We start from the raw sequence: 26,640 nt of genomic DNA, 5'->3' as shown, positions 1-26,640 counted from the left end.
AGTTGCAAGGATTCTTAATTAGAAGTATGAAGGTTATTATTGTTTAACTTTCAAGATTAGAATATTCATGTTACTTCATTTTCCATATTTCTTAGGAGTCAGATTAATAGTTATTTTCCTTTAGAGCCACCAGGAGGCTCTAGATAGCTAACATTTCCAGACTTAGCACAATTTTGATCTTTTTGTATAATGATTCAATGCACCATTATTTGAATATATATTGATTTAAATAAATCAGAAACTTCTTAAAGACCCAAAGTATACTTCTTCCATGTGAAGTAACTGTTATCACTGTGTTCAATTTTAATGTTCTAAAGCTTTTTAGGGGAATGAACAGCCTAGTATTTATTTTTAAAACTCACAACATTTTTATAAAGTGATTTTATATTTTTTCCAGTTAATGTGCCAGGTTTTTATTGCACTTTTTGAGTTATGTAAACATTTGTAAGAGGTTTTTTGTCATAAGGACTTATTCTTGTGGGAAATAAACAAACCACTTTGGGAAAAAATGCTTTGACATTATTTCAGGACAATTAAAATGATAGTTGTAGCATCTGTTCTTGACATTTTATTGCTATAGAATTCAGTGTCTGAGAAATTTCTGAGTGTAAAAGCAATAACATTTTGCCAAGTTCTTGCTGTATAAATGGATTCAGTGTATACCTGATTCAGTAAAAATGTGTTGCCTCTAGTACTGCATCAGAGTATAATAATAAATAGTGCCTTGTGTATCATCATAAGTACTGTGATGGTACACACAGTAAAGAAACTTTCGATGTGATTTCCTGAAATTGGCTTCTGTGTAGTTATGTGTAAAATAGAGACTTTTAAATTTGGTTTACACATTGGAATACAATAAATCTGAAAAGAGATGTATTTCAAAGGGTTTGAAAATTTTATTGTATAAATTAATAAAATTATACTAGTTCGATGAAATATATTTTGAATAGTGTTTGACTATTTCACATGAAAATGGTAGGATAGAAGTAGTTAAGGACTTATTGCTCAATTAAATGATTATATTCTTACTTTTTTTTCTTTAGGGGGGGCCTGGCTCATCTGGTGCCAAAGGTGAGAGTGGTGATCCAGGTCCTCAGGTAAAAAAAAATAGCCTATTTCACTTATTTTATTTTTGACTTCATTTTATCTTGTAGGGTAATTGAAGTATCTGCCATCTGTTTTATGAGTAAAGAAATTACTTATATTACTTTTAAGTTCACATCACCTCCTTTAATTGAAAAATCCCTAGTGGCCAGTTGACTGCCAATAACTTGATTAATTTAAACAATATTAAAAGAAGATAATAAGCTAGGATGGAAAAGGCTTGATAGTAATAGGCCTTCAGAATATTAAATTGACTTGAGATTGCACAGAGCAGGGCAGAACTACTGCAATTGTATTTTTTAGTGGTCCTGCCTCAAACCCACAATATTTTCTGTGAAGAGTAAATCTAACATAAACTTTCAGAAAGAATATTTAACATACTTCAAAGATGCTAACTTCAAACTTTTTGTAGAACTGAGGAAATTATGAGAATTGAGAACATCTGAGCTGAAATTTTTAGAAAGATCTTAGATTATATTTACGTGGTACCAAATTAAAAGTATTATTTTTCCCTTAATGATAGTAAGTAGATAGAAATATTCAATATAAGCACCTTATGAAGTAAACTTTTCTAGAAATCAGAAAAACAAATGTGACATTTAAAAATACATTTATTTATTTACTTATTTTTAAGATTTTATTTATTTATTTTTAAAGACTTTATTTGTGACAGAGAGAGAGTGAGAGAGAGAGAGAGAGAGAGAGAGCATGAGAGTCAGAGAGGGAAGCAGGCTCCCCGCTGAGCAGGGAGCCCAACATGGGGTTCAATCCCAGGACCCTGGGATCATGACCTGAGCCACCCAAGCGCTCTAAGATTTTATTTATTTATTTGAGAGAAAGAGAGAGAGAGAGAGAGAAGGAGAGTGTGAGCAGGGAGAGGGGCAGAGGGAGAAGGAGAGAGAGAATCCCAAGCAGACTCCACACTGAGCACGGAGCTCCACATGAGGTTCTATCCCAGGACCTTGAGATCATGACCTGAGCTGAAATCAAGAGTCAGAAGTTTAACCAACGGAGTCACCCAGGTGCCCCTAAAAATACATTTATTTTTAAATGAAAATACTTCCTGATATACTCAATAAATAGAAATTCAGATTGGGCTGCAGGAACTCTCAAGTGGCCGTTCACTAATTTTTTTTTCTTCTTTTAAAATTGGTTTTATTTGGGGTGCCTGGTGACTCAGTCAGTTAAGCAACTGACTCTTGGTTTCAGGTCAGGTCATGATCTCAGAGTCCTGGGATTCAGCCCTGAGACAGGATCCGTGCTCAGCGGGGAGTCTGCTTGAGATTCTCTCTCAGTCTCTCCCTCTGCTCCTCCCCCACTGAAATAAAAATAATCTTTAAAAAATAATAAAATAAAATTGGTTTTATTTTTTAAATATTACAAGGTGAAATTGAATTGTAACACCAATATATATTCTTTGTAAGCACCACCATAATCATCCGGATAGAGAATGGTTCTATAACTTTAAGCAATTTCTTGGAGCCAATACTTTACAGTCACATCGTCCCTCCAACCCCTAATATCTGACAACCACTGATCTGTTCTTTATTACCATAGTTTTTTTCTTTTCAAGAGTACTGTACAAATGAAATCATGCATTATGTAACGTTTTGAGACTGGTTTCTTTCATTCACCATAATGCCTTTGAGATTCATCATAGCTGATGAGTGCATCAATAGCTCATTCCTTTTTGTTGCTGAGTAGTATTCTTTTGTACGGATGCACTACAGTTTATTTTGGAATTGGGGAAAAAAATCAAAGAAAATTGAGAAAGATAATTGGGTAATTCAGAACATGGCAGCCTTCTTTATCATCGTTGGTTAATATTACCATAGAAGGATGGAAAGCATTGCAACTTAACTGAGAATTCCATAAAAATACTGAAATGTCCTTATTTGAATAATCTAAGGAGTTTAAGCTTTTGAAAATTTATAAATTTTTTCATCAAATTCACCCCTTTACAAAATAGTTGAATCTGAAAACATTTCAGTAGTTGTCATGGATTTTGTGATTTTTCCTGAACTCAAGTCCAAAGAAATACAATATCAGATGAAGAAGGATCATTTTCATTAAAAATTAAGATTTGTGCTGTTATTATTGACCCTTGCCTTCCAGCTGGGATACAGGGTAAAGTCATTTCACAACAAAAGTTTTCTTAAAAAGCTATATTCTTTTAAAACTCTAATTATTAGGCAACTTTAATTTCATATTTCTATAATCAACATTGTACAGTGATAAAAAATATTCACAATTTTAAATGTATTTTACATTTGCTACCACACTCATCATATGCATACTGTTAAACTTTGAAAAGTATAGTTAATTAAATATAAAGACCTATATGTTTATACTAGAACTACATTTGGTCTATTATTAGCTGTGTAATTTTATTTTAAAAATATATGTATTAAGCCCCACCAAAGACATTGTTTGTTGACATAATATTATATTGTACTACTTCAAGAAAGAAACATATTGAGAATCTTTAACCTTTAATCTGACATGGCATGGTACCAGGCAATAATTTGCATTTGGGATCGCCAAATTGTCCTCCAATATTTTGTAGATGATGGAAAGAAACATGTACCAGGCACTTTGCTAAGTTGTAGGAGTATAATGGAGAAAAGACTGAGTCTAAAACCACAGCACTTAACAATTTAATGGGAGATTCAACTATTAAAAAAGGCAATTATATTCCATGTGGTAAGTTGAATAAAAGAATAAATATGGGGAAGAGGATCTCCAAAAGATAAAGGAGAAAGGTGAAGGAAAAAGGGTTTGGAAAGAGAAGAGGAATGAGATGGATGGTGAAGAGTGTTTTCAGTCAAGGGAAATGTAAAACCCTAAGATTTTGAAAATAAAGTAAGTGAGGATTTTCTTTAAAGGTTAAACTATCACTTTGTATTTCTTTTGTTTAATTGTAATCAGATGTCTCTATAAACTTAATGAAATAATATGAATTTTTTTAAGAAAAATCGATCTTCTGCTTTATCTGAGCTTTTACGTAAGAAATAATTTATGTTAAAACAATTCAGGTAAAGCTAAGAGGATATACATTTCTAAAACCACCTGTCTCTGTGTGATTCAGTTTATTGATCAAGAATTCCATAAAATGAATAAATTGCAATGTTTTGATATAGGGCCCTCGTGGTGTTCAAGGTCCACCTGGTCCAACGGGAAAACCTGGAAAAAGGGTAGGACTGGTTTTCATTGTGTATTTTGAGGGCATCTGAAATCATCAGTTATCTTGTTTCCTTTTACTCTGTGCCAGGAGGAATCCTTTTTGCTTAGTCATGTTCTTGGCATTTTCAGGGTCGTCCAGGTGCTGATGGAGGAAGAGGAATGCCAGGAGAACCTGGGGCAAAGGTCTGGAGCTCATATATTCATTTACTCAGATCTTGTATGTCGGTTCACTCCTGAAAATTTTATGTTTTAAAATAGAGTTTCTTGATATGAACGAATATTTCATATTTACATTACAGTATAGAATTAGGTTGAGAATGTGATGATGATGATAATGATGATGATGATGATGATGATGATGATTTTACAGGGGGATCGGGGATTTGATGGACTTCCGGGTCTGCCAGGTGACAAAGGTCACAGGGTAAGATATACCATTCTGTCACTTTGCATACTGAGATAATACAAGAATATTACGAAATTTTTTTAGAATTGATAGACTTTAAGAAATCAAAAAAGAAAATTAAATACTTGTGCATCTAGTAATTTAGTAAGTTATGACATCTAGTACATACTTGAAGAAAGATAAATAGAAATTACACATGCAATATCGATATAAGTTCTTTACTTTTAAACATTAATCATCCAAATGTAAATTCAGGCAGAATCTTTACATGTATGTGGAAAATATCATATTTATAGAAAGATGAGTGTGGAGATTTAATTTTGCCTCTAATTTTTGATAATCACCTTAATTTCCCTCTTACATTTTGTTTGTGGAAATATACTTAATAGAGTCCGCTTTAGGCAGTCAATCAATATAACAATATACTGGGCACTGTATTTTATTATCTTGTTACATGGTGCCCATAGATAGATACACCACAAGCTATTTCTTGTGATAATATAAGCTTGCAATCCAGTGCAAGAGCTTATAATTTGCAAAAGCTAAACAAACCACCATGCTGAACAGGAATCCAGTGGATATTTTTAGTGAGAAATTAAGCAAAGAGGAAGTCTCTCAGACAAAATAAAGCTTTGGACCTTCACATTTTTCTTCTCCAGAAGTTAGGAATGAAGATAAGACAACCTTTACGTAAATTGGAGAATATTAAAAGAAAAGAAAAAAGAAAAGAGAACACTATAGATGTCTAGCAAGATAATTTAGTGTATACCAACCCCACGTCAAGAGATGTAGTTTTTTAAAAAATCCAAAATTTCTTTAGCTATAGTTAGTTGTGCTGATTCACTATGAATCTCTTAGAAGCAGAAAAAATTTAAATTAAAATCACCAAACTGTATCTGTTTAAAACAATCTTCAGCAAAATAATTTTCTACATGATTTAGTTTGTAATAATTGTCTGAAAATTATTTTAGGTATTTTATTCAAACCTTTTTGTTTTTCAAGTTGAAGGAACATTTTTTTTCTAGCACGGTAATATATAAAGTCAATGTAAAATTATGATTTATCTCTGCAGTGTTCTGAGGACAAAGAAAGTATATGTTTTCCTGCCAAATTGTCTGTATATTCAGCAGGATAGCTGTAGTATAGACTTCTAAACATTCTGCTTTATTTCATTTTCTAATTGTATTTATATTTATTTAATAGGGTGAACGGGGTCCCCAAGGTCCTCCTGGTCCTCCTGGAGAAGATGGAATGAGGGTATATTAAATTTAATTTCTTTTAAGAAATATTTGAAATGAAAATGTAAGAGAACAAAGTCATGTTGAATTGATACATTGTCTAATTGCGTTACCCTACCATTCATTTTGTCAATGACAGGGAGAAGATGGAGAAATAGGACCTAGGGGTCTTCCAGGTGAAGCTGTAAGCAACTTTCATTTTTTAAAAAAATAATACTCTGTTTCAGAAGAATAGTTCTTGGTGATGTACCTATAAAGTCAATAATAAACTCAGGTGACTATAGCAGTCTCACCTAAGCTAACAAACCAGGTAATCATTATGGGAAAACATTTTAAAAGAAGGGCACATAGAGCTTTGTTATACAGAAAGTCTTAGACAATTGAAAGGAAAGAAATGTGAAACAGAACATTTTTTCAGCCAAAAATCTTACCTAGTTTTTGTTGCTATTTCTTCGTTTTATCTTATTTTTTTATATCATCGATGGCTCCAGAATCCATTCATATATTTAGGATAAATGGATCTTAACAGCCAGAAGGAACAAAAAATTAGGTGCCTAGTATATATCAGATATAAGGATAAAATGTGCTAAATTATATTATTTTTTTCCACTAAACTGTACAAATGAGGAAACTGAATTGGGGAGGTTTACCCAAAGCTAGTTAATCAAAACACCAGACTAGAGCCAGGCCTCTTCATCTCAGTCCTAGTTTGTCCCATTATAGAGCCTGTCAACTCAAAGGCATGATGGCGCTAGGGAGTAGGAGAGGCAGTAAATTACTGTACTCATTTTTCTAAAGAAGGAAAAGAAGGTGGAGCCGGTGGAGGAGGGGGAAAAAGAAGAGAAGAGATTGATTAAGTTTAAAGAATAATAATTTTAAAAAATCTCTCAGGAAAATGATTTCTATCACCCACACATATAGTTTGCTTAAATACCTGTTTGTTTCTTTCCCTTTATGAATATTCTCTGAAGAAGGAATTTACCTAATACAAAACAAGAAAACCAGGATTTTTTGATGTGTATAGACTGTCTGATTGTATCATAAGATTTAATAAGATTCAGTGTTGCCATTCAAATCAGAAAATGACACAAAAGTGACAAAATATTAAGCTATTTCCTATTTTTTAAATTTCCCAAGTGACTCATATGTAAATTTATAGAATCAAAGATACATAGTTTATGTGCTAAACTCTGTGTTACCCATTTTGACTTTTGGATCAGGATAAACGTGAGATATTTGTGTTACATAAAAATGGTATTTTAAACACCACAGGCAGTGTGTTAATAGAAGATGTATGGATATTTTTACTCTAAACATTACATTAAATTTCTTTGGAGGAGGAAGTGTATTTTGAGGGCATTTCTTATGAGGACATATTGTTTCTTTTTTTGTTTTTTGGTTTCCCTTCTAGGGTCCACGAGGTTTGCTGGGACCAAGGGGGACTCCAGGACCTACTGGGCAGCCTGTATGTATTGCTGGAAGTATTCAGAATTTTCTAGGGAAAGCTTGTTGTCAGACATTTTAAATCTTAAGGCCATGACAGCTTTCAGTAGACAGCTAGGTATTTACTGCTTTGTTATATTCTAAGACCTAATGATGCTGACTGGCAGTTAAACTGATTATTCTCCCCCCCATCCGTTTCTTTCTTTCCTCTTCTTTTTGGTTTATCTGCTTTAGTGTTTCATGTCAAATTTCCAACACACAGTGGAAAATGCTGCTAGGTTGTCTCCAAAGTGGACACGGATAGGAGAGTATAGACCTTGCTTTTTTCCTCATCTCTAAATCCTAAAAAGATTTTTAGTCACCCTAGGCTAGTGGGTGTCAGGTTATTAGGTTAAATTTTAAAAAATTTTCTGTTGTAGCATTTAAACTTATAAACATCCATATATATATTATATATGTAATTACATATGTAAAAATATTTGCATATATGTAAAATGTACATAATTCTTTTTTCTTTATTGAAGGGTATTGCAGGTGTAGATGGCCCCCCAGGACCAAAAGGAAACATGGTATGTAGAAATCATCTGTAAAATAACTCATTTCTATAATCTAGGTACTAACAAACCGCTTCTGTTGCTATATCTAAAATAAAAATTTACAAAATAACAGCAAATAAAATAGCAAAAATAACATTTTGCTAAGTCCATTAGCTTCTGCTAGCATTAATATTTATGAGATTTTCCAGATAGAGAAAACTGATTTGGGGACTGTTTTTCAATTGAGAAGAAAAAAAGAAAACAACTACGTGAAATAGCTCTATTAAAGACTCTATATATTTCTCTGGCAGGGTCCCCAAGGAGAACCTGGACCTCCAGGTCAGCAAGGGAATCCAGGACCTCAGGTAAGTCCATGCCACTGCAGCTCCTTTGAGATAATGGGGTAAGATGGTATCTTTTCATGAGAACACGGGCAGCTTCAGCATTTCCATGTAGGGCTAAAAATGTTTGCAACGCGAAAGTAGGAAGATAATTCTTTATTCTCTTTTTTAAAAATTTGAGCAAATTTGCAGAGGCCCCTTTTTTCCAAGAATAAAATGAGTCATTCAGTGTTCATGGAATGCCAGCACGAATAGCCACACCTGCAGAAGGGTTCTGACTAGGATCACATTACAGTCCCACTGCCAGAAGAGTAGCCTGTGTAAAATGCCTCACAGTGTTCCAAAACTTTCTGGGAAATGTGGGGAATGTATATAGATTCTCATGACTCATTTCATGTGAAATAGAAGGTTATTTTTCTGTTTAAAAAAATGTATTCTTATGATGTGGTTCCTGACATATGAAATAAATTCTTTTAAAATAGGGTCTTCCTGGTCCACAAGGTCCAATCGGTCCTCCTGGTGAAAAAGTAAGTTACTCTGGGGTTCTGGTAATGCCTGGTCACCAATTTGGGGTTGTCACCCTTAGGCAGAAGCAAAGTCTGCCTTCTGTTTTTGATAAGATGTCGAGATGGCTCAGCACATAAGGAATTAATCTGGAGTAAAATCTTGAGAGTACAGTATGAGGGGAAGTCATTCATACATCTCTGAACTAGAAATGATAAAATTCACATAGTTCCATTTGGATAGCTTCCAAATGTGACATTCTCAGCTATATTAATTTTAAAAATGCACTGGTATGAATGAATGTTTTCTCTTCATTTTGGTTCTCCTTTTCTTTCTCATTATTTAAAAAAATGTCATTAGGTTTGCCTGCGACAAAGGGTTTCTAGCAAGATCTGATTAAGAGAAAATTGTGAAGTTATCATTCTCACCATTTTTCACGTATAAATGGCAAAAGATGTTCTTGTTAATAACTCAGTGTCTGGATCAAAACAAGAATAAATCTTTAATTAAAGAGATGTCTTTCTCCCCGATTTCTTCTGCCGATTCCTTAACTAATAGTTCCTGTCCCCTGTAGTTACAGTACAGTGCTAGCTGGTTCTTTTTAGTACCTTTTCCCCTTATTTTCATTGATTTCTGTGAACATATAATTAAAAAAAAATAAGCAGCTTTACTGGGGTATAATTTCACGTCATAAAATTTCACTCATTTTAAGTGTATGGATATATATATATATATGGATATGGATATATATGACATCTTCTTTATCCATTCATCAGTCGATGGACACTTGGGCTTTTTCCATAATTTGGCTATTGTTGATCATGCTGCTATAAACATTGGGTTCTTATTAGATATGTCTCTTGAGGCAAGGGAAGCAAAAGCAAAAATAAAATATTGGGACTTCATAAAAATTAAAAGCTTCTGCACAGTGAAAGGACACAGTCAACAAAACTAAAAGGCAATCTATGTAATGGGAGAAGATATTTGTAAATGACATATCTGATAAAGGGTTAGTACCCAAAATATATAAAGAATTTATCAAACTTAACACCCAAATATATAAAGAACTTATCAAACTTAACACCCAAAAAACCCAAATAATCCTGTTAAGAAATGGGCAAAAGGCATGAATAGATACTTTTCCAAGGAAGATTCCAGATGGCTAACAGACACATGAAAAGAGGCTCAACATCACTCACCATCAGGGAACTACAAATCAAAACCACAATGAGGTATCACCTCACACCAGTCAGAATGGTTAACTTAATTTTTAAAATAAAATCATTTTATAGCTGAAGATTTTTAATATTTCTAGTCCCTTAAATATAGCAGCAACAAAAAATCCATGTAGTATTGCCCATAGGTCATTGTCATAAAAAATCACAACTGCTGATAAGAATAATTAATGAAATAGTTCTGCATTTGTACTTTACGTCTTCTTTCAAAGAAATGAGACCATTGTCTTGAGAGCAAAAGATAATTTATGTGACTGACAAAATACTACCATTAAAAATATAGTGTTTTGCAATGGTTATTACATAATGTTACATTACCTGACTGAAAATGACTTTGCAGAGTGGTAAATTGAAACATTTAAATTCTTTAAATGAGATGCAGTTAACCTTAGTTATAAAATATAAATTGTTCAAGTTAAAGGTTATTTTCAATTTCTTTGTTGTTCTGTTATGATTTAAGTTACATCTCTTGTAGGCTCTAGATTATAAGTCTATATAAATACAACACTTGTCCTAAATACTCTCTTGAGAATGGAAATGGGTATTATGTCCAATATCTAGGCTTGCTTATATAGCTTTTCCCTTTCAATTTGTTCTAAATTCTGCCTGATTATTTGATCAGTAAGCTATAATTGTTTGGGCTCTGGAGACTTGATAAGTTAGTTATTCTCAGCAGAATGCCTATCTTCCTATCAAGAAACAGTTTACTTCCTATGGTGGTCATTCTTACTATGTTCCAACTGTAGTGATGGCATGTTAAAAAACATTTGAAACCCTCCATGGGTAAAAAGAAATTAGAGTAATGTGTTCAATAAATAGTTACTTTGTTTTAATACCTGCATGTTAGGTTTATACTTTGACATCAAAATATTAGCTATGTTTTTCTTTGTGTCCCATGAATAACTGTCACAATATAACATTTCTTAACACATTTTAAAAATTAGTTATGTTTCATTGATGTTACCATATAATTATTTTAATTAGCACTTATTAACATCTTTGACGGAAATATGCAGTGTTTACTTCTTCGATGGTATAAGTCAATATATTCTTGACCCATATTGCTTTTCTTTTTATTCTCTAAGCTCTAGTTTATTGTGGTAGGCAAATATAGATATAGATATATAGATAAAAACCAGTGACTTGTTTTATTAATAGCATATTCCTATGTAAAAGTTAGACTTTTCATTATTCTCATTTTTTAAAATAAAATATTCTCTTTCTCTATTTGATTAGGGACCACAAGGAAAACCAGGCCTTGCAGGACTTCCTGGGGCTGATGGGCCTCCTGTAAGTAATAGTTACTTGTCATTAAAATTTCTATATATTATCTCCAAAAATAAATTTTACATGTGTTTTAGAAGTGATTTTCTGAAGTCAGTGATAAAAACAAATTGAACCAGTAACGAAACATTGATCCCTCTAAAATACCATTTCATCATGTCACTTCCATATTGCAAAATCTTTTAGGATCATGCAGTGGTCCTTGGATACGCTCATTCTAGTACTCTGGTGCGAGAATTTCAAGATCTTCCTACTTCCTCATGAACCGTCAGTTCCAGGCAAACACATCCACTCACTTTTCTCTCAGCATTCTGTGAGAATTTATTGCTATACCTGTCCTGTGGTCTTTTTTTTTTCCCCATAGAAAGTGCTTTCCCATTCTCTCTCACTTTTCAAAGTACATGTTTCCTGAGGGTCCAGGAGTAATTTCTCACCATTTAGTAAATTTCCTCAAACATCTTCCATGAAAATTTCTCAACTTTCAGAGATTTCTACCTTTTCTAGAAATATAGCAATGTTTATTGTACCCCAAAGCATAATATTAAAATAAGTAATTATATAATATATGCAGTTGTTTTTTTTTAAAGATTTTATTTATTTTATTTATTTATTTTGTTTATTTGAGAGACAGAGATAGTGACAGAGATGGCAAGAGAGAGCATAAGCGGGGAGGAGAGGGAGAAGCAGACTCTCCGCTGAGCAGGGAGCCTGACGCAGGGTTGGATCCCAGGACCCTGAGATTATGACCTGAGCCAAAGGCAGATGCTTAATGACTGAGTCACCCAGGCAACCCTGCAGTTGTTATTTTAAAAAATTTGTTATTTATGTTTCTTTTTATCTCCTCAAACTACTTATATTTTAGAGCTAGCATACAAAATTTTTACTGGGTGTAATTGTGATGAAGTTATACATTTTTTTTTTTTTACTGACTCTCAATAATTTATTATTAACACTATTAGTATTTGTGATCGTGCTATATTTTCAAATGTCCCATTCATATGCCTTAGCTGCCTTTTGAAGATGCATGTTTGATTATTTGATCAATATGCAAAATAGAAGTCATATTGAAATAAACATCTTTATGTAAGAACTAATTGATACTGGGGTTGAATTGTTAATGAACATTCTCTATTGTTTTATGTACTTTTCCCAAACTCTCTCAAATACATTATGTAGTTGGTGAAACTTACATCCATAAAATATAAGCTTATTATGTTTCCTTCCAAATGCTACAATTTCCAATGTTATTTAGAGCCATATGACATGATGCAAAATGTTCAATATCTTTTGAAACAATAGATTTGAAAAAAAAGGAACAATTTCATAGTGTTATAAACTACCATTAATATTGCATCTTACCAGTATTATGTTTTTACTAAATATAGGGTCATCCTGGAAAAGAAGGCCAGTCTGGAGAAAAGGGTGCTCTGGTATGTTACAAAGTATCCATGTAAATGTCTTGTAACCTTACGTCTAAGAGAAAATGCCTTACTTTGGTCATCTTTATGCTATATATTCTTCTACGATCACTTAGGGATAGGAATATTAGAAAGTAAGTACCAGAAAATAGTTTGTATCTACCTTTAAACATGTCCTTACTTTCTAAAGATTTTTGCTATAATTTAAATATAAATTATGTCCTGGTAGTTATTTTTGTTTAGAGTGTAATAAACAGATGTGTCTTAGATAGATAACTTTTAATTTTGTATCAGTAACTTTATAAATTAGACTGTATTATCTATTTTTTAAATAAATAGCCTCATGATCAGAGATAAATTCAGATTTTGCATATGTAGTATATGTGGAATAAATTACCATAAATGATAATAATGAAATTGGGTAAGAATTACTAAATATCAATAAACTGTTTATGTCACACCAATTTTATCTTTACTTATTACTCTCTGTTAACTTATAAAAAAGAAATTTAACTGTAAGAGCAACGATTATCAAAATATCTAAATAAAATATTAAAATAAGAGCTTATTAATTGTTAATACTATTTTGGATTAGTAGTGGGTAGGATCATTTTGTTTAGATTTGCTACTTTTAGATTCTTATTAAAATAGCATTAAAAGAGAGCATTACTATAGAAATTATATATTATATTTTAAAAATTGTTTCCTTTAGGTAAATTAATTAAATGAAATCGGCTGTGGAAAATATGCAATTTTGATCATGTTCTTTATGATGTGAATTCTACAAAAGTTATACCAGATTTCTATTACAAATATTTGTCTCTTAGACATTGAGGACACCAGATATTTTCAGGTCAGGAAATTAGTTATTAATCATGCAATTATTCACTTTTTTTTTTTTGCAAAATTTTTTTTGCAAAAATATATGATACAATAAATTTGGAGTAGGTAGGGCTGGTCACATGGGTTGTTCATCGTATCAGACTTTAGAAATAAATGATAAACTCCCTAAGTAATCTTTACCAATAGTAGAAAAATGTCACATTCTTGTGGATTATTTGGTAAAATTACTGTGTGTGAATGAGTAGTACTTTCAATGTATTATATATTTAAATAGCAATGCATCTGTTTTAGGGTCCTCCTGGTCCACAGGGTCCTATTGGCTACCCTGGTCCCCGAGGAGTAAAGGTAAATGTTATTCTTTTTCACACCATGTAATTTCAATGCAAAATGTTACAATCATTTAATTCTTCTAATTTATCCCATAGGGAGCAGATGGTGTCAGAGGTCTCAAGGGCTCTAAAGGTGAAAAGGTAAAATATAATTTATTTAGGTGATTTTAATTGTCATATATCTATTAGACCAGAAATTTAAGTTTATTCAACAGATATTTCATTTCCCAATATATTAAATAATTACTTGATACCAGACAATGCAAACCTGATTTTGTACTGTGTATCCTGGAAACTTTGTTGGAAAAAGATTACACCTTGGAGTGAGGACTAAATTATAGAACAGAAGCAAAGATATGTCATAAACAGAATTAATCCTGTATCCCTTTTTTTTCTTGCACATGTTTACCTTTTATAAATTATAGAGTTGCCTTATGAATAAATTAGCTACAGGGTTTATACAATATCCAGTTGTATGCATAACAGAGGAATGTTTATTCCTTTCATTCTTTGCTAAAATCCCCAAAGTTCTTAAGCTGAAACGCAGTGCAAAAGTTAGAAGTACCCTAAATCAGTTGGAGGAAGAGGAAGTCTTTATACATTATACTGTATGCAAAGCAAAAGTATTAATGAGAAGGAAATAAAGATTAAAAGTAGGCAGGGGTGGATGAAAGAATGTGGGATTTTTTGTGGAGCATTTGTAGTTTGTCTTTGGACAAAGAAACTGAAATTGAGAATTTTTTTTTTTACATAAATGTTTAATGTCAGTCAGTGTAGATCCCACAAATCCTTCAGTGATTATGTTAAAATAAAATGGCATTACTCACAGTCAGTATTGTTAATTCTTACTATAATATTACATTTAAAAATTAAGGTTTAGAATAAAATGTTTATAGCTTTATTGAGAAATTATGGAATATAAATTTTGATTTTAAGGATAACTTTATTCCCATAGTCATAATGTTATTAAAACCACCAAAAAAACACAAACAAACAAACAAAAAACCCCAACATCTTGTGTGGATTTGATATCAATAAGGAATGGATAACAAAAAGGGATGGACTTATATCCATTATAACTTATTTTTCTGAAAAATAAAAAGTAACATATTGACACATTGTCAAGTTACGCAATTATATTCAGTTCTATATGTAAAATGTCATGCATTTGAAATGAACTCAGCTACTTTGATGAAAATCCCAATTCATTCTTATCATCACAGATGAACTTCAGGATATAGTGTCTTACTGAGTTAGCAGCTGAGCACAATGATTGATCAGACAGGGTTGAACTTGTAATTATTTGCAGAAGGCCTGTTGAATGAATATATATATATATATATATATATATATATATATATATATATATATATCACATGTATTGTCTCTGGAATTTTTCTTGTTTTTTTTTTAAAGATTTTATTTATTTATTTGATAGAGAGACAGAGATAGCGAGAGAGATCAAGAGTTGGGTGGAGAGGGAGAAGCAGGCTCCCCAGCGAGCAGGGAGCCTGATGTGGGGCTTGATCCCAGGACCCTGAGATCATGACCTGAGCCAAAGGCAGATGCTTAATGGACTGAGCCACCCAGGCACCCCTGGAATTTTTCTTCTTAAGACATTTAAGTATCAATTCAAATTTGTCTCCAGAATAAGTGTCTTCCAAAGATTTTTAGGAAAGACAGTATTTAAAGGAAAGGTGTTTAATTGGGATGGGAAAGTTGTGAACTTGCTGGCAAAAGGGGTAGTGGCAAAATGACAGAGGTAAATACAGTTATAGATGATGAGATACATGTGAAGAGAAACACCCAGGAAAAAAATGTCTGCTCCTTAGATGTAGAAAAATAACTTTAGATTATTTGTTGTTTTGAATGTGTATGGTCTCAGAAGCAACAGGTAGGTGTAGAGAAAAATAATTGAAATTTTAAATTGAGAGTTAAAGTTCTGAGTTCCAATTATAGTTCTCATACTAACTAGACTGGTAAACTGAGTCAGGTTGTCTCATTTCTCTGAGCCTTATTTTAAATCTGTAAAATGAGAACTTTGTCCTAAATAATCACTCAGGTATTTTTCAGGTATACCAATTATTTTATCATTTATTTTATTTACATCTGTTATTTTATCTAGTCTAGGTTTAGAGAAATTTTATATAAAAGTTTATGGAAACTTTTTTCTAATGATAAGAGTTCTCCCTTTTTTCTGAGTCTGTGAAGAATCATTAAATCTTTATGAATTTTAATATTGATTGTTTATTTTGTTTTTCTGAGTATGTATTATGATTGACTATCTCAAAAGAGATAAGGAAGTTCAAACTTTTTTTTTCCCACATAACAACATTAATTGTTAGCTAAAGATGAAATAGCAAGTAAGTACCTTAACTAGGATTAAAATTCTCCATTGTTCAGACAGATGTGTTCCTTCGACCTTAAGCAACATAATCAAATGAACCAAATGGCATAGATGAAATCCTCTTTTATGCATCTTCTAAAACTGTTTCCTTTTTTCTTTTTTGAAGATTAATTTAGACCTAATAGTTTTAGGACTGGAAAACTTAGTAACTTGATAGCGTCGCTTGTTTATAAAATTGCCACTTATTGTAAGGATATACCTAATATTTAAGTCACCTAATTTATTTCTTATTTGCTTCTCTACTTTATTTTCTAATTGTGAATGTATTGAAAACAAAAGTGTGACAGAAATAGCATATAGTCCACTATGTTCTCTCCTGAAACAAAAATTTCTGCCTGGAAAAATCCTAAAAACTGTTATTGATTTTTTGACTTAGATTGTAGTGTTCTTTAAACTAAATTTGGCAACTGTGTAATTACCTTTCTCTCTAGGGAGAAGGTAATGAAGACAATAGTCAATAGGAAGTTAAATGGTCATTTTCAGCTTTTAGGCCTCTATTATTGCCCGACTGCATTCAGTACAGAGAGAATCCTACATACATGGCTACTTTATAGCCAGAATGTTGAAAACCTTATGCTTTTGTCTTAAAGGAAACTTCTAGACCTGTTAGACTTTTTAGGTTTAGGCAAAATACTAGATTGAATCCCTTTTCTAGGGTTAGGTCTCATATATCCATAATTACCTGATATTTTCTGGACCTTAACATACCTTGCTAAACACACACTGAGGCATGATCACTTAATAAATGTCCATTTAGTAAATGTTTATTAAATATCATGGTTATTAAGGACCAAAAATGTACTAGGCACTGTAGGTGCAGAGGCTAATTAGGCATAAGTCTTGTTTTCTACCATTTAGTTAAAGAAAGAACTATGATCTACTAAGTGCAGAATGGCATGTTGTTACAATAATAAATGCTTAGAGGGAGCACACAGGACAGAGGGATTAATTTTGAGTAGGGGGTAGTGTGGAGATTTAGCTCATGATAAAATTTTATAGCAGAATTATGAACTGAGTCTGGAAAGAAGAGTAAAGGTAAACAGAGGTAGAAAGAGAAGACAAAGGATTTGCAGGTGTGTGTATGACAACGGAAACCAATGGAAGAATTACAAATGAGGGGAGCTTGGGGGGCTCAGTCAATTAAGCATCTGCTTTCGGCTCAGGTCATGATCCCAGGGTCCTGGGATAAGCCCCATGTGGGAGCTGCCTGCTCAGTGAGGAGTCTGCCTCTCCCTCTGCCCCCCTCTCTCACAAAAATAAATACAATCTAAAAAAAAAGTACAAATGGAAATACAGGTAATTCAGTTTTTCTAGTACTCAATCTCAGGGTGTTGGGTGGGGTGGAGGGGAGATTTGAGACCAAGGGTAAGACTGCCAAAGTGGACAAACAAGGGCTAGATCATGGTCAGGAGGGGAGGGGAATTGGCAGCTTATATTCATTATTAGTGACTTGAAACCATTGAGTTGCTTTAAAGTAAAAATTGATGGGATTAATTTTGTTTTTTATAGAGACCATTTGGCAGTAGGATGTGTATATGTGCCAGTCTTGCTAGCTGTGTTCACATACTCGACCCAATGATATGTCCTTTCCTCAAACTCTGCAAGTCACATCCATTCTCTAACTCCTAATTAAGATACTAACTCCCCTGTCAAAACTTCTTCAACTGAGGCGCCTGGGTGGCACAGGGGTGAAGCGTCTGCCTTTGGCTCAGGGCGTGATCCTGGCATTATGGGATCGAGCCCCACATCAGGCTCCTCTGCTATGAGCCTGGTTCTTCCTCTCCCACTCCCCTTGCTTGTGTTCCCTCTCTCGCTGGCTCTCTCTATCTCTGTCAAATAAATAAATAAAATCTTAAAAAAAAAAAAAACTTCTTCAACTGACTTCCTGCCTCACTCCCAACAACACCAGAACCACCACCACCACCCTCATCATCATCATTGTCTCTCTTCTCCGAACACCCATTCTACTCCATTTGTACCAAAATTAATGCAAATGTTCTGCTTTCAGTTTTTATTGTTAAAATAAAAATCTTGAAATACTCCATGCAGAGTAAGACTCAGTTAATGCTATTGAAAAATTGAGTGGTTATTCCTTAGGAACTTAATTTTTTCATTTTATTTTCTTTAAATTAAGAGATAGCAAGTTTGCTCATGAAGCCTAGTTTTAAAAGTCTAAATTTCACTAAGAATGGTATAAAATATTTCCATAGTCAAAATCTCTGCTCTCTTTATTAAAGAAGGCCCAATTTTCAGTATTATTGGTCTGTTTGTGATAATGAGTGTTATCTATGTACATGTAAAGGATAATATTGGTTTGCTTATTCTTCATCTGAAAAGAGATTGTAATATAGAACACAAGTTGAACTAGAAGGCATTTTTAAAGCACATGTTACAAAATTCATGATATAATATTCTTTGGTATGAATTAGTAAATTAAGGGTAAAGACATTTTGTAGTCAAAATTTCTTGTATTCCAAAGTTAAAATGATAATTAATTAAATATTTACTTTTTCTTTGTTCAAATGGCATAAGATATATGTTGTTACAAAGAGAATGGTTATTTCCCCTATAAGATAAAGGAGATTTAATGGACACATTTGAGAAGAATTTCCCAGAGTAACTTAGAACCAATAATAATAGAAAATGAGAGGATATGGACAATAAAGGTTAGAATAGGGAGAAGGAAGTTTCACAACACAATGCACATTTCTCAGAACAATTTTCCTGAAATTATCAGTGTTCATATATTACGTAGCCATATTTTAGATTCATTCAAACAAATCATTCAACATGTTTTATTACTTCTATTTTTTAGGGTGAAGATGGTTTTCCAGGATTCAAAGGTGACATGGGTCTTAAAGGTGATAGAGTAAGTAAGAAGAAAATTCATACCAGAACATGAACACTTATGTGTGTCTGTATGTATGCATGTGTGTGTATTCTTATATTTAAATACAGCAAGCACAGGATAAATAAAAATGTGTGTACTATCTGAGACTTTGTTGACTTTGTTTTTTATATGAAGATTACACATGTTAATTTTTGTGGAGATAATCTATATAGTCTTTCAGATATTATATTACATTTCCGTGTGTTCTATAGCCTACATATGTGTATGTATAAAAAATTGAGTAGTATTGTTTATAGATATTTTCTAAATTGATGATCAAATTGCTTAAAATAAGTAGATTGATAGGTTTCTTCTAAATTTTGTAGTGAGCTCTGTTGCTTAGAAGCCATATATCTGCAATTTTCTTGAACTTCCATGATTAGTGATCTTGAATTTTTTTAGCATAAAAGTTTGCGTATACTTTTTTCTGGTAATGATTATCTAGAAAAAAACCAAAAATCTGAGTTACCCAAAGTAAACTAAGTGTTTTATTGGGAAGATTTATTTTATATCTAACACAATAATACCTAATATCAAAGAAGCATACTGCAGAATATTTTTGTTTCCCTAAAAAATACATAATGCCTGTTTCCAGAATTGGGACAAGAACTTAACACATTTCAAAGTCTAAAGTGGCGACATTTTTCTCGTGTTCCAGTGATTTCCAAAATTGCTATTGTCAGAGAGGAAAATTACTTTTTCCTACTAACCTGCTAGGTTCTTAGGCTGGGGCCCTGTAAAATTAGATTGACAAAAGACAGATTAACAAGACAAAAACAAACAGAATTTGTCTAGCATGTGCCTCACGTTTATACACGGGAGCACTCAATGGTAATTAACTCAAAGGAGTGGTTAGAATTTGGGCTCATATGGCATTTTAGCGAAAGAAGAATACAGTTTTAGAGATATGACAAGGAAAAGGATTTTGAGTTTCTAGGGCTGCAAATTGTGGGAAGGCAGCTATATGGAAAAGTAATGGTAGATAAAGTCTAGTTAATAAAGTTCTTTGGTGTCTGCTTTTGACTCCGGACTAACGAGAGTCTAGCAGTCTCTAGTGATTAACTATTGTCCTTTCTTGTAGAGAGGGGAGGGATGGTGTCTTTGCAAATTTATATCCTGTTTTTAGCACCTTGTCTTGCTTCTGCTTCTTCTCACTTGCGTTCAACTCAAAATAACCTTCATCCCCGAGTGGCATATTTTGGGGTTGATTATTTTGCCACCCTCCACAATCTAACCTTAATTTTTACTCTTTTCTTTCTTTCTGCAACACGGATTTATTAAGATTCCTTTAGTATGAAACACGGTAACATCAGACTTCTGTAGGTTTTCAAATGTCAGACTATATGCAGTTGTTTATTTACTAATGGAAAGATTGATTAAATCAAAGATTTTCAAACCTCTTTGTCTTAAATAAAGCATGAGTAAACAAATGAGGAGTTGAAGAATACGACTTTTTGATATACTATAATCTCTGTTTTCAGTCTCCAATATATTTTAAATTACAAGAAGGTTGTTACTCTGTGTTTCAGGGAGAAGTTGGTCAAATAGGTCCAAGAGGAGAAGATGGCCCTGAGGGACCCAAAGGTCGAGCTGGTCCAACTGGAGACCCTGGTCCTTCTGGTCAAGCAGGAGAAAAGGTCAGTGAACAATTTTAAATTCCCGGGTGCTCTTGCAGATGATATTTCATCGACATTTAAAAATATTTTTAGTCACCCATGTCAGAAATCTAGATATTCTATTACATTTCAAGTATATCCATATACTGGTAGGAGTATAACCACGAGATGGGTCCATTTATCCTTTTTCATTCTCCCTTGTTGCCTATCCCCTCCGTTCTCCTTGGCCATGCAGAATCAACTGCTTTTCAAGCTCTTGCACATTAGAGGTTGAGAATTTGAGCGTGATTAACAAAGGATCAAAGAATCAATGAAAGATGGTCTACTTATTGTTTTGGAGGAAGTAGAATCATCTTTGCTCCTCAAGCCAAAATGTACACTTTCTATTTTTTCACATAAACATGCATTTTCACAGAGCAAGTGTTTTTAAAAAATGCTGTTGTCCAAGCCCAACTTCAAGAGATTTTAATTTTAGTCTGGGGTTAACCCAAGCATCGCTATGTTTTAAAACATCCCCAGATAATTCTAATTCTCATTGGTTGCAGAGCCTTTGTGCTATATGTAATATGTCAAAAACATTGTCAACCATTACATTTACATTTACATGTAATATTACACAACATTGAAATTATGCCTTTGTAGAGTATTTAGTGATGTGGTGAACACATAAATAAATGTACTATGTACATATTTATGTACACATAAATGTAACTATGAAGTTAAATTAAGAAAGAATGAGAAATGTCTGTGATAAATGTTATCCTATTACATACACTAAAGGAAAATATAAATAATAATTATTTCTTGGTGGTATATTTCAGATGATTTCCTTCCTTTTAATATGTATATCTGCTTTCCAAATTTTCTCTATTAAGCACACTATTATTCTGTGAAATATGGAAATTCTGTGCTACTTAAGAAAATTTTAATTTCCCTTCTTGCCACCCTGTCTCAGAAGAAAAATGTATGAGGATTATACAGGCACTGTGACTAGATAAGTAAGAAATATTTCCTCATGTCATTAGGAGTCCCGTTGTAGTGGTTCTTCTATAGTTTCACCCTCCCAGCTGCCAACTGTGAACTGATGAAGGATGTCAGCGTGTGTAGGCAGGGAAGGAAAGAATGGGAGAAAACAAGGGCTTCCAAGGCTTTCCACTCAAGTACTCACTTGCCAATAGTTTGAGACTCTTCTGGACCTTCCTCTCATCCTTGCTCCACTTTATTTGTATAAATGATCCCACCATCTCTTCAGAGGCATCAGGACTTTACCCCACAATTCTTCATTTTTAATATTTCATTATTATTTTCCCTTTATTGAAGTTGCCTATCACCCTATTGAAAATGCAAACAAATTTTCTGTTTGGGTTTATTTTGAAATGACTTTGAAGTAAATAAGAGTTTATATTATAATACAGTAATTAACATAGAACACAAAGGCTTTGTGATCATAATTAGAGATTTTCATTAAACTTGAAATCAGTGGCATAAAACAGATATGATAACTTAATGTATCCAAAGGGACATCATTATAAGCATGCTTCTTAGGACTTGTTTGCATATTTTCCATCTGAAGGCTGCTTACCTATGCAGCGTTGATCTTGAATCAGACAACTCTTTAGTTCAATCTCTAAGAACACGGTCATAAACTATATTCCTATTTTCTTGCCTTGATTCCTCTAGTAAAATATTTATTGTTTATAAAGTTACAGCTCAACTTTTACTGTTGTATATAGTAATTTGGATTTGTTTTTGTTTCTGTTCTTATTTTGTTTAAATGTACATGGGAAATAATGATACTATGTGCCTCCTAATGTTTAAGAGTTTGGTAAATAATATTTTATATGTGAAGTGTGCTTTCAAGAAATCTTAAGGAAAATAAGTCGCAGTAAAATTCCACAAACATATTTGATTCAGTTCATTCAACTTAATTTAATTTTCTCTCTACCTGTATCTTTAAATTAATGCTTTGTTCAGGGGGCAATTTTCCTAGTATAGCATTTTAAGCCTCTTGGTAGTTGTTACACATCTGTGGACTTTGCTATAGTTTACCATTTGTTTTAGCACTTTTAGAATGAAAGGTAATCTCATTGCACTGGAACAAAATTGTGGCACATTTAAGTCCTCACCCACAGGAATTAACACTCCACAAAAGTCATCATGACTTAGCTGTAGTTTGCAACGTTTGATACATCGATTAACCCAGATTTATCCAGATGTTTGAATAAAAGAAGAAAAGTTGCTCAAAAATTAGGTCAGAATTTCTTGTATAGTTATTTAAACTACTCAATGAGAAATAGTTAAATAACTCATGATTGCTTGCTTTATATTTACAGTGAGAAATGAAATAATCTTATCAAAAAGATTCACTTTAGTTCAAGTAATAAAATCTAAATATAGTTTTAACTACATCAACTAACTTTAAATAGTTTCAATGTTGAAAAAGCTCTGGTGTTTTCTTTATTCATGCTTAAAAGTTCAGAAGGAGTCCTAGAATTCTCTTTAGCTCAGAGTTCTGTGTCCCCAAAGAAGGCACTGTCAGTTAGACAGAAGTTAAGTTAGCAAACATTATAGAATTAGAAATATGTCCAAAGCAATTTTTTCCCTATTCAAATGAGGAAATTTAATGTAAGTGACATGTATGGTGAAAACTTGCAAATCTTCCTTCCCAGTGTTCAAATATGTGGTTCTAATTTTTAGGAAAATGACTAAACTCATCATTGAATCTTCAACTTAGAATTTTTATTTGTTATTATTATTTTTTTAATTTTAGGGGAAACTTGGTGTTCCAGGATTACCAGGATATCCAGGAAGACAAGGTCCAAAGGTAAAACAATTGGCTTGATTTTTTCTACATTTTGTAGAAATTAATTACACAGAATTACCTTTCAGTTTGTGCCATAGAGATGATAAATCCTTAAATTATAATCTCACAAGAGAAAGACATGGGGTATGTGGGTGTTTGGTGTGCAGGGGGCTCAAAGAGCTTAGGTGATTATGGATTGGAGTATTTTAGCAGACAGGGTCATGAAAGGAAGGCATAGTCAGCTACTTCCTTGTAATTGGAGCCAGGACCATTCCAGGGTAGCATGCTAGTATATCTAGAAGTGATAAGGGGATAATAGGTGATGGAGAATAGCTTTTGATTTCATTTCTAGCACCCTAAGGGTTGGAATTTCCACTTGCTGCTTTAAAAAAAAAAAGAATTACAATACATCTTTCATCATCTTTGTTTTCCCTCATTTCCACAGTATTTGTTTCCTAAGGCTACTGTAACAAATCTCCAGACTTGGTGACTTAAAACAGTGATTTACTCTCTTACAGTTCTTGAGACCAGAAGCCTAAAATCAAGGTGTCAGCAGGGCCCCCAGTCCCTCCAAAAGCTCTAAAGGAGAGTCTATCCTTGCCTCTTCTAGCTTCTGGTAGCCCAGGGTTGTCCTTGGTTTGTGTCTGTGTAACTCCAATCTCTGCTGCCTTCACATAGCCTTTTTTTTTTTTTCCTCCTATGTCTTCTCTTCTGTCTTGTAAAGACACTTGTCTTTGGATTTAGTGACCACCTGGATAATCCAGGATGATCTCATTTCAAGATCCTTCACTTAATTTACATCTATGAAGACCTCTTTTTCTAAATAAGGCAACATTCTCCTTCCAGAGATTTGAATATTGGATATATTGATTTGGGGCCACCATTCAATCCACTATAGAACTCAAGTGCTACTTTTAACTATTTGAAATATACATAATTTAAGCATAAAAATGGATGGTTTAAAAAATATATTTACTTTGGTGTACAACTTTTCCTTGAGCTAATCATAAAACTTTGTCAAGGCTGCACTTCATGCACTGACTAGTTAATTAAAGTGGTTAACTAGATTAATATGTACATTTTGGTTATTACTATTAAGATGGGTATATGTCCATGATATTATCTATCTATCATCTATCTATCTATCTATTATCTATCTATCTATCTATCTATCTATCTATCTATCTATCTATCATCTATCATATATCTATTTTTGATCTATCTCTCTCTGACCCATTCAGGCTTGACAGGTATAGTATATGAAGATAAATCGTATTTGTATAATAATCCTCAAACATATACTTATTAATAAGTTTCAGAGATAATCACTGGGAAACCATAATGTCCTTCCTTTTGACAAATGTGAAATGCATGCACTTGGGTTTGCTCATTGTCATGTGATGACACTATATTAGGCTTGCCACCTGGCTTTGTTTTATAATTTTTCATTGGTTTACTAGAAAATATGCATTTCCTTATATAGTAGGAGTTAAACATAATGCTTTGAGCCCTTCTAAAATGAGATTCATTTCATTTGTGATTTAAGAATAACATGAGCATCATTTAAAGGTTTCTAGCTACATTTAGAACATTGATTAGTAAGTTTTACCTTTTAAATATTGTCTCTAATATACTGCCCTGTCTCCTAGCTACCTTCCTTTCAAATGTCAAGCATTTTCAAAAGTATTATGAGTAAAAAAAGAAAACATTCACTGCATAACCCACAACCTTAAACTATCTTTAGATTGCTTGAAGAGTTCTTGATCTAATTACAAAGTTGAATTGCAGTTGTGGTGTTTTGATTTAAAAACAGAAAACTGTCATATTACTTGAATGAACACAATATTCTTTATTTGACATTCTTATTTTCTTCTGTTTTTTTTTTCCTGAGACAATACTCTGTTCAATATTCTTTGAGTTATTTTTATTAACAAAAGGCACCAGAATGACTGGAGAGAAATGTTTCTTCCTAAAGGAATCAAACATTTTTCTTTACTGTTTAACCAAAATGTCTGAAACTCTGGTTTTTATTTTTTTATATTACTTTTCTTCATAACAACTTTTTTTATGATCAAAAATGATTTATGTTTCTTGGTTCTAAAACAAAAAATAATGGGCTCATCAAAGACCAAAGAAGCTTCACATTTTTTTTTCCTATGTGGAAGCTAATGAATTTTGAATAGATTTAAATCTATATTGTACTAAAAGTGAAATTTGGCTGCTAATCTATTTTTAAGCAATTTAAGGACTATAATTAGACAATATAATTTATTTAATATCTTTCTAGCAATATAAATCACAATGGGTATTTGAAAGTTGTGCCACTGTAAGTATTATAAAATGATGGCTCCTTCAAAAAGTAAAATCTATTTTAATGTGGGATTCTTTATATTTAAAATAGCATTCAAATAATTTTGAAAGTTTCACAATTGGTGAGCCAATTTCACCATTAACTTTTGACTTTCGAGCATTTTGTTTGATGTTTGTTCTTTCCATTTACAAGCATTATAATGCTTTTTCATGGAAATTGTATACTTTGGTGGTAACCCCTTATGTGAAAATAGAGGAAGACTATGCCCATATATTATAAACTGTTTAGTTGGTGGGTTGGACATTTTTGTTACTTTCCCATAAGCTGCTTAGAGCAGAAACTATGTAAGAAAATAAACTTATTAAAAATAAAATTGATGCATAGAGCAATTTGTTTGAATGGAGTCTCTACAAATATGATTAGTTATCTATTCTACTCAAGACAGGAATGAATATTTGTTCTCAAATAAAATCTGATAGAGTAGATATTTCCATATTGGATTGTACTCGCTCGTCAAATTTCTGGAGTAGTCACATAGTCCTATGCTCTACCAGATCTATCTGATTCTCTGTAGAGAAAGAGCAATGGCTTTGAAAGCCCTTTAAAAAAATGTAATTTGCAGATATTATTTCCCCATTATGTGAATATTACATGTCTATAGACATGAACTAGAATATATTGGGGAATGGGTCATCAGAAGAAGGTTAGCAGTGCATACTGCGGGTTATTATTTTGATCATCAGCTCCCA

General features: G+C 32.7%; 1 protein-coding gene across 2 annotated transcripts in view; it reads left to right on the top strand.

Moving 5' to 3' along the window:
- The window catches only part of COL11A1 (collagen type XI alpha 1 chain), a 188,095-nt gene that overhangs the window by 78,028 nt on the left and 83,427 nt on the right, over positions 1-26,640 (top strand). For both annotated transcript variants that reach the window (XM_045801647.2, XM_087866138.1), the window contains 17 exons: positions 1,044-1,097; positions 4,245-4,298; positions 4,417-4,470; positions 4,658-4,711; positions 5,897-5,950; positions 6,071-6,115; positions 7,343-7,396; positions 7,899-7,943; positions 8,222-8,275; positions 8,734-8,778; positions 11,227-11,280; positions 12,660-12,704; positions 13,827-13,880; positions 13,961-14,005; positions 19,087-19,140; positions 20,691-20,798; positions 23,548-23,601. In XM_045801647.2, the coding sequence (XP_045657603.1) occupies positions 1,044-1,097; positions 4,245-4,298; positions 4,417-4,470; positions 4,658-4,711; positions 5,897-5,950; positions 6,071-6,115; positions 7,343-7,396; positions 7,899-7,943; positions 8,222-8,275; positions 8,734-8,778; positions 11,227-11,280; positions 12,660-12,704; positions 13,827-13,880; positions 13,961-14,005; positions 19,087-19,140; positions 20,691-20,798; positions 23,548-23,601 (927 nt within the window). The remainder of the gene's footprint in view (positions 1-1,043; positions 1,098-4,244; positions 4,299-4,416; positions 4,471-4,657; positions 4,712-5,896; positions 5,951-6,070; positions 6,116-7,342; positions 7,397-7,898; positions 7,944-8,221; positions 8,276-8,733; positions 8,779-11,226; positions 11,281-12,659; positions 12,705-13,826; positions 13,881-13,960; positions 14,006-19,086; positions 19,141-20,690; positions 20,799-23,547; positions 23,602-26,640) is intronic.

Source organism: Ursus americanus, chromosome 12 (genome assembly GCF_024610735.1).
Source record: "Ursus americanus isolate L20-20 chromosome 12, mUrsAme1.1.p, whole genome shotgun sequence".
NCBI lineage: Eukaryota > Metazoa > Chordata > Mammalia > Carnivora > Ursidae > Ursus > Ursus americanus.
The sequence above is the reverse complement of the archived record's forward strand: the minus strand, read 5'-3'. Positions and strand labels throughout refer to the sequence as shown.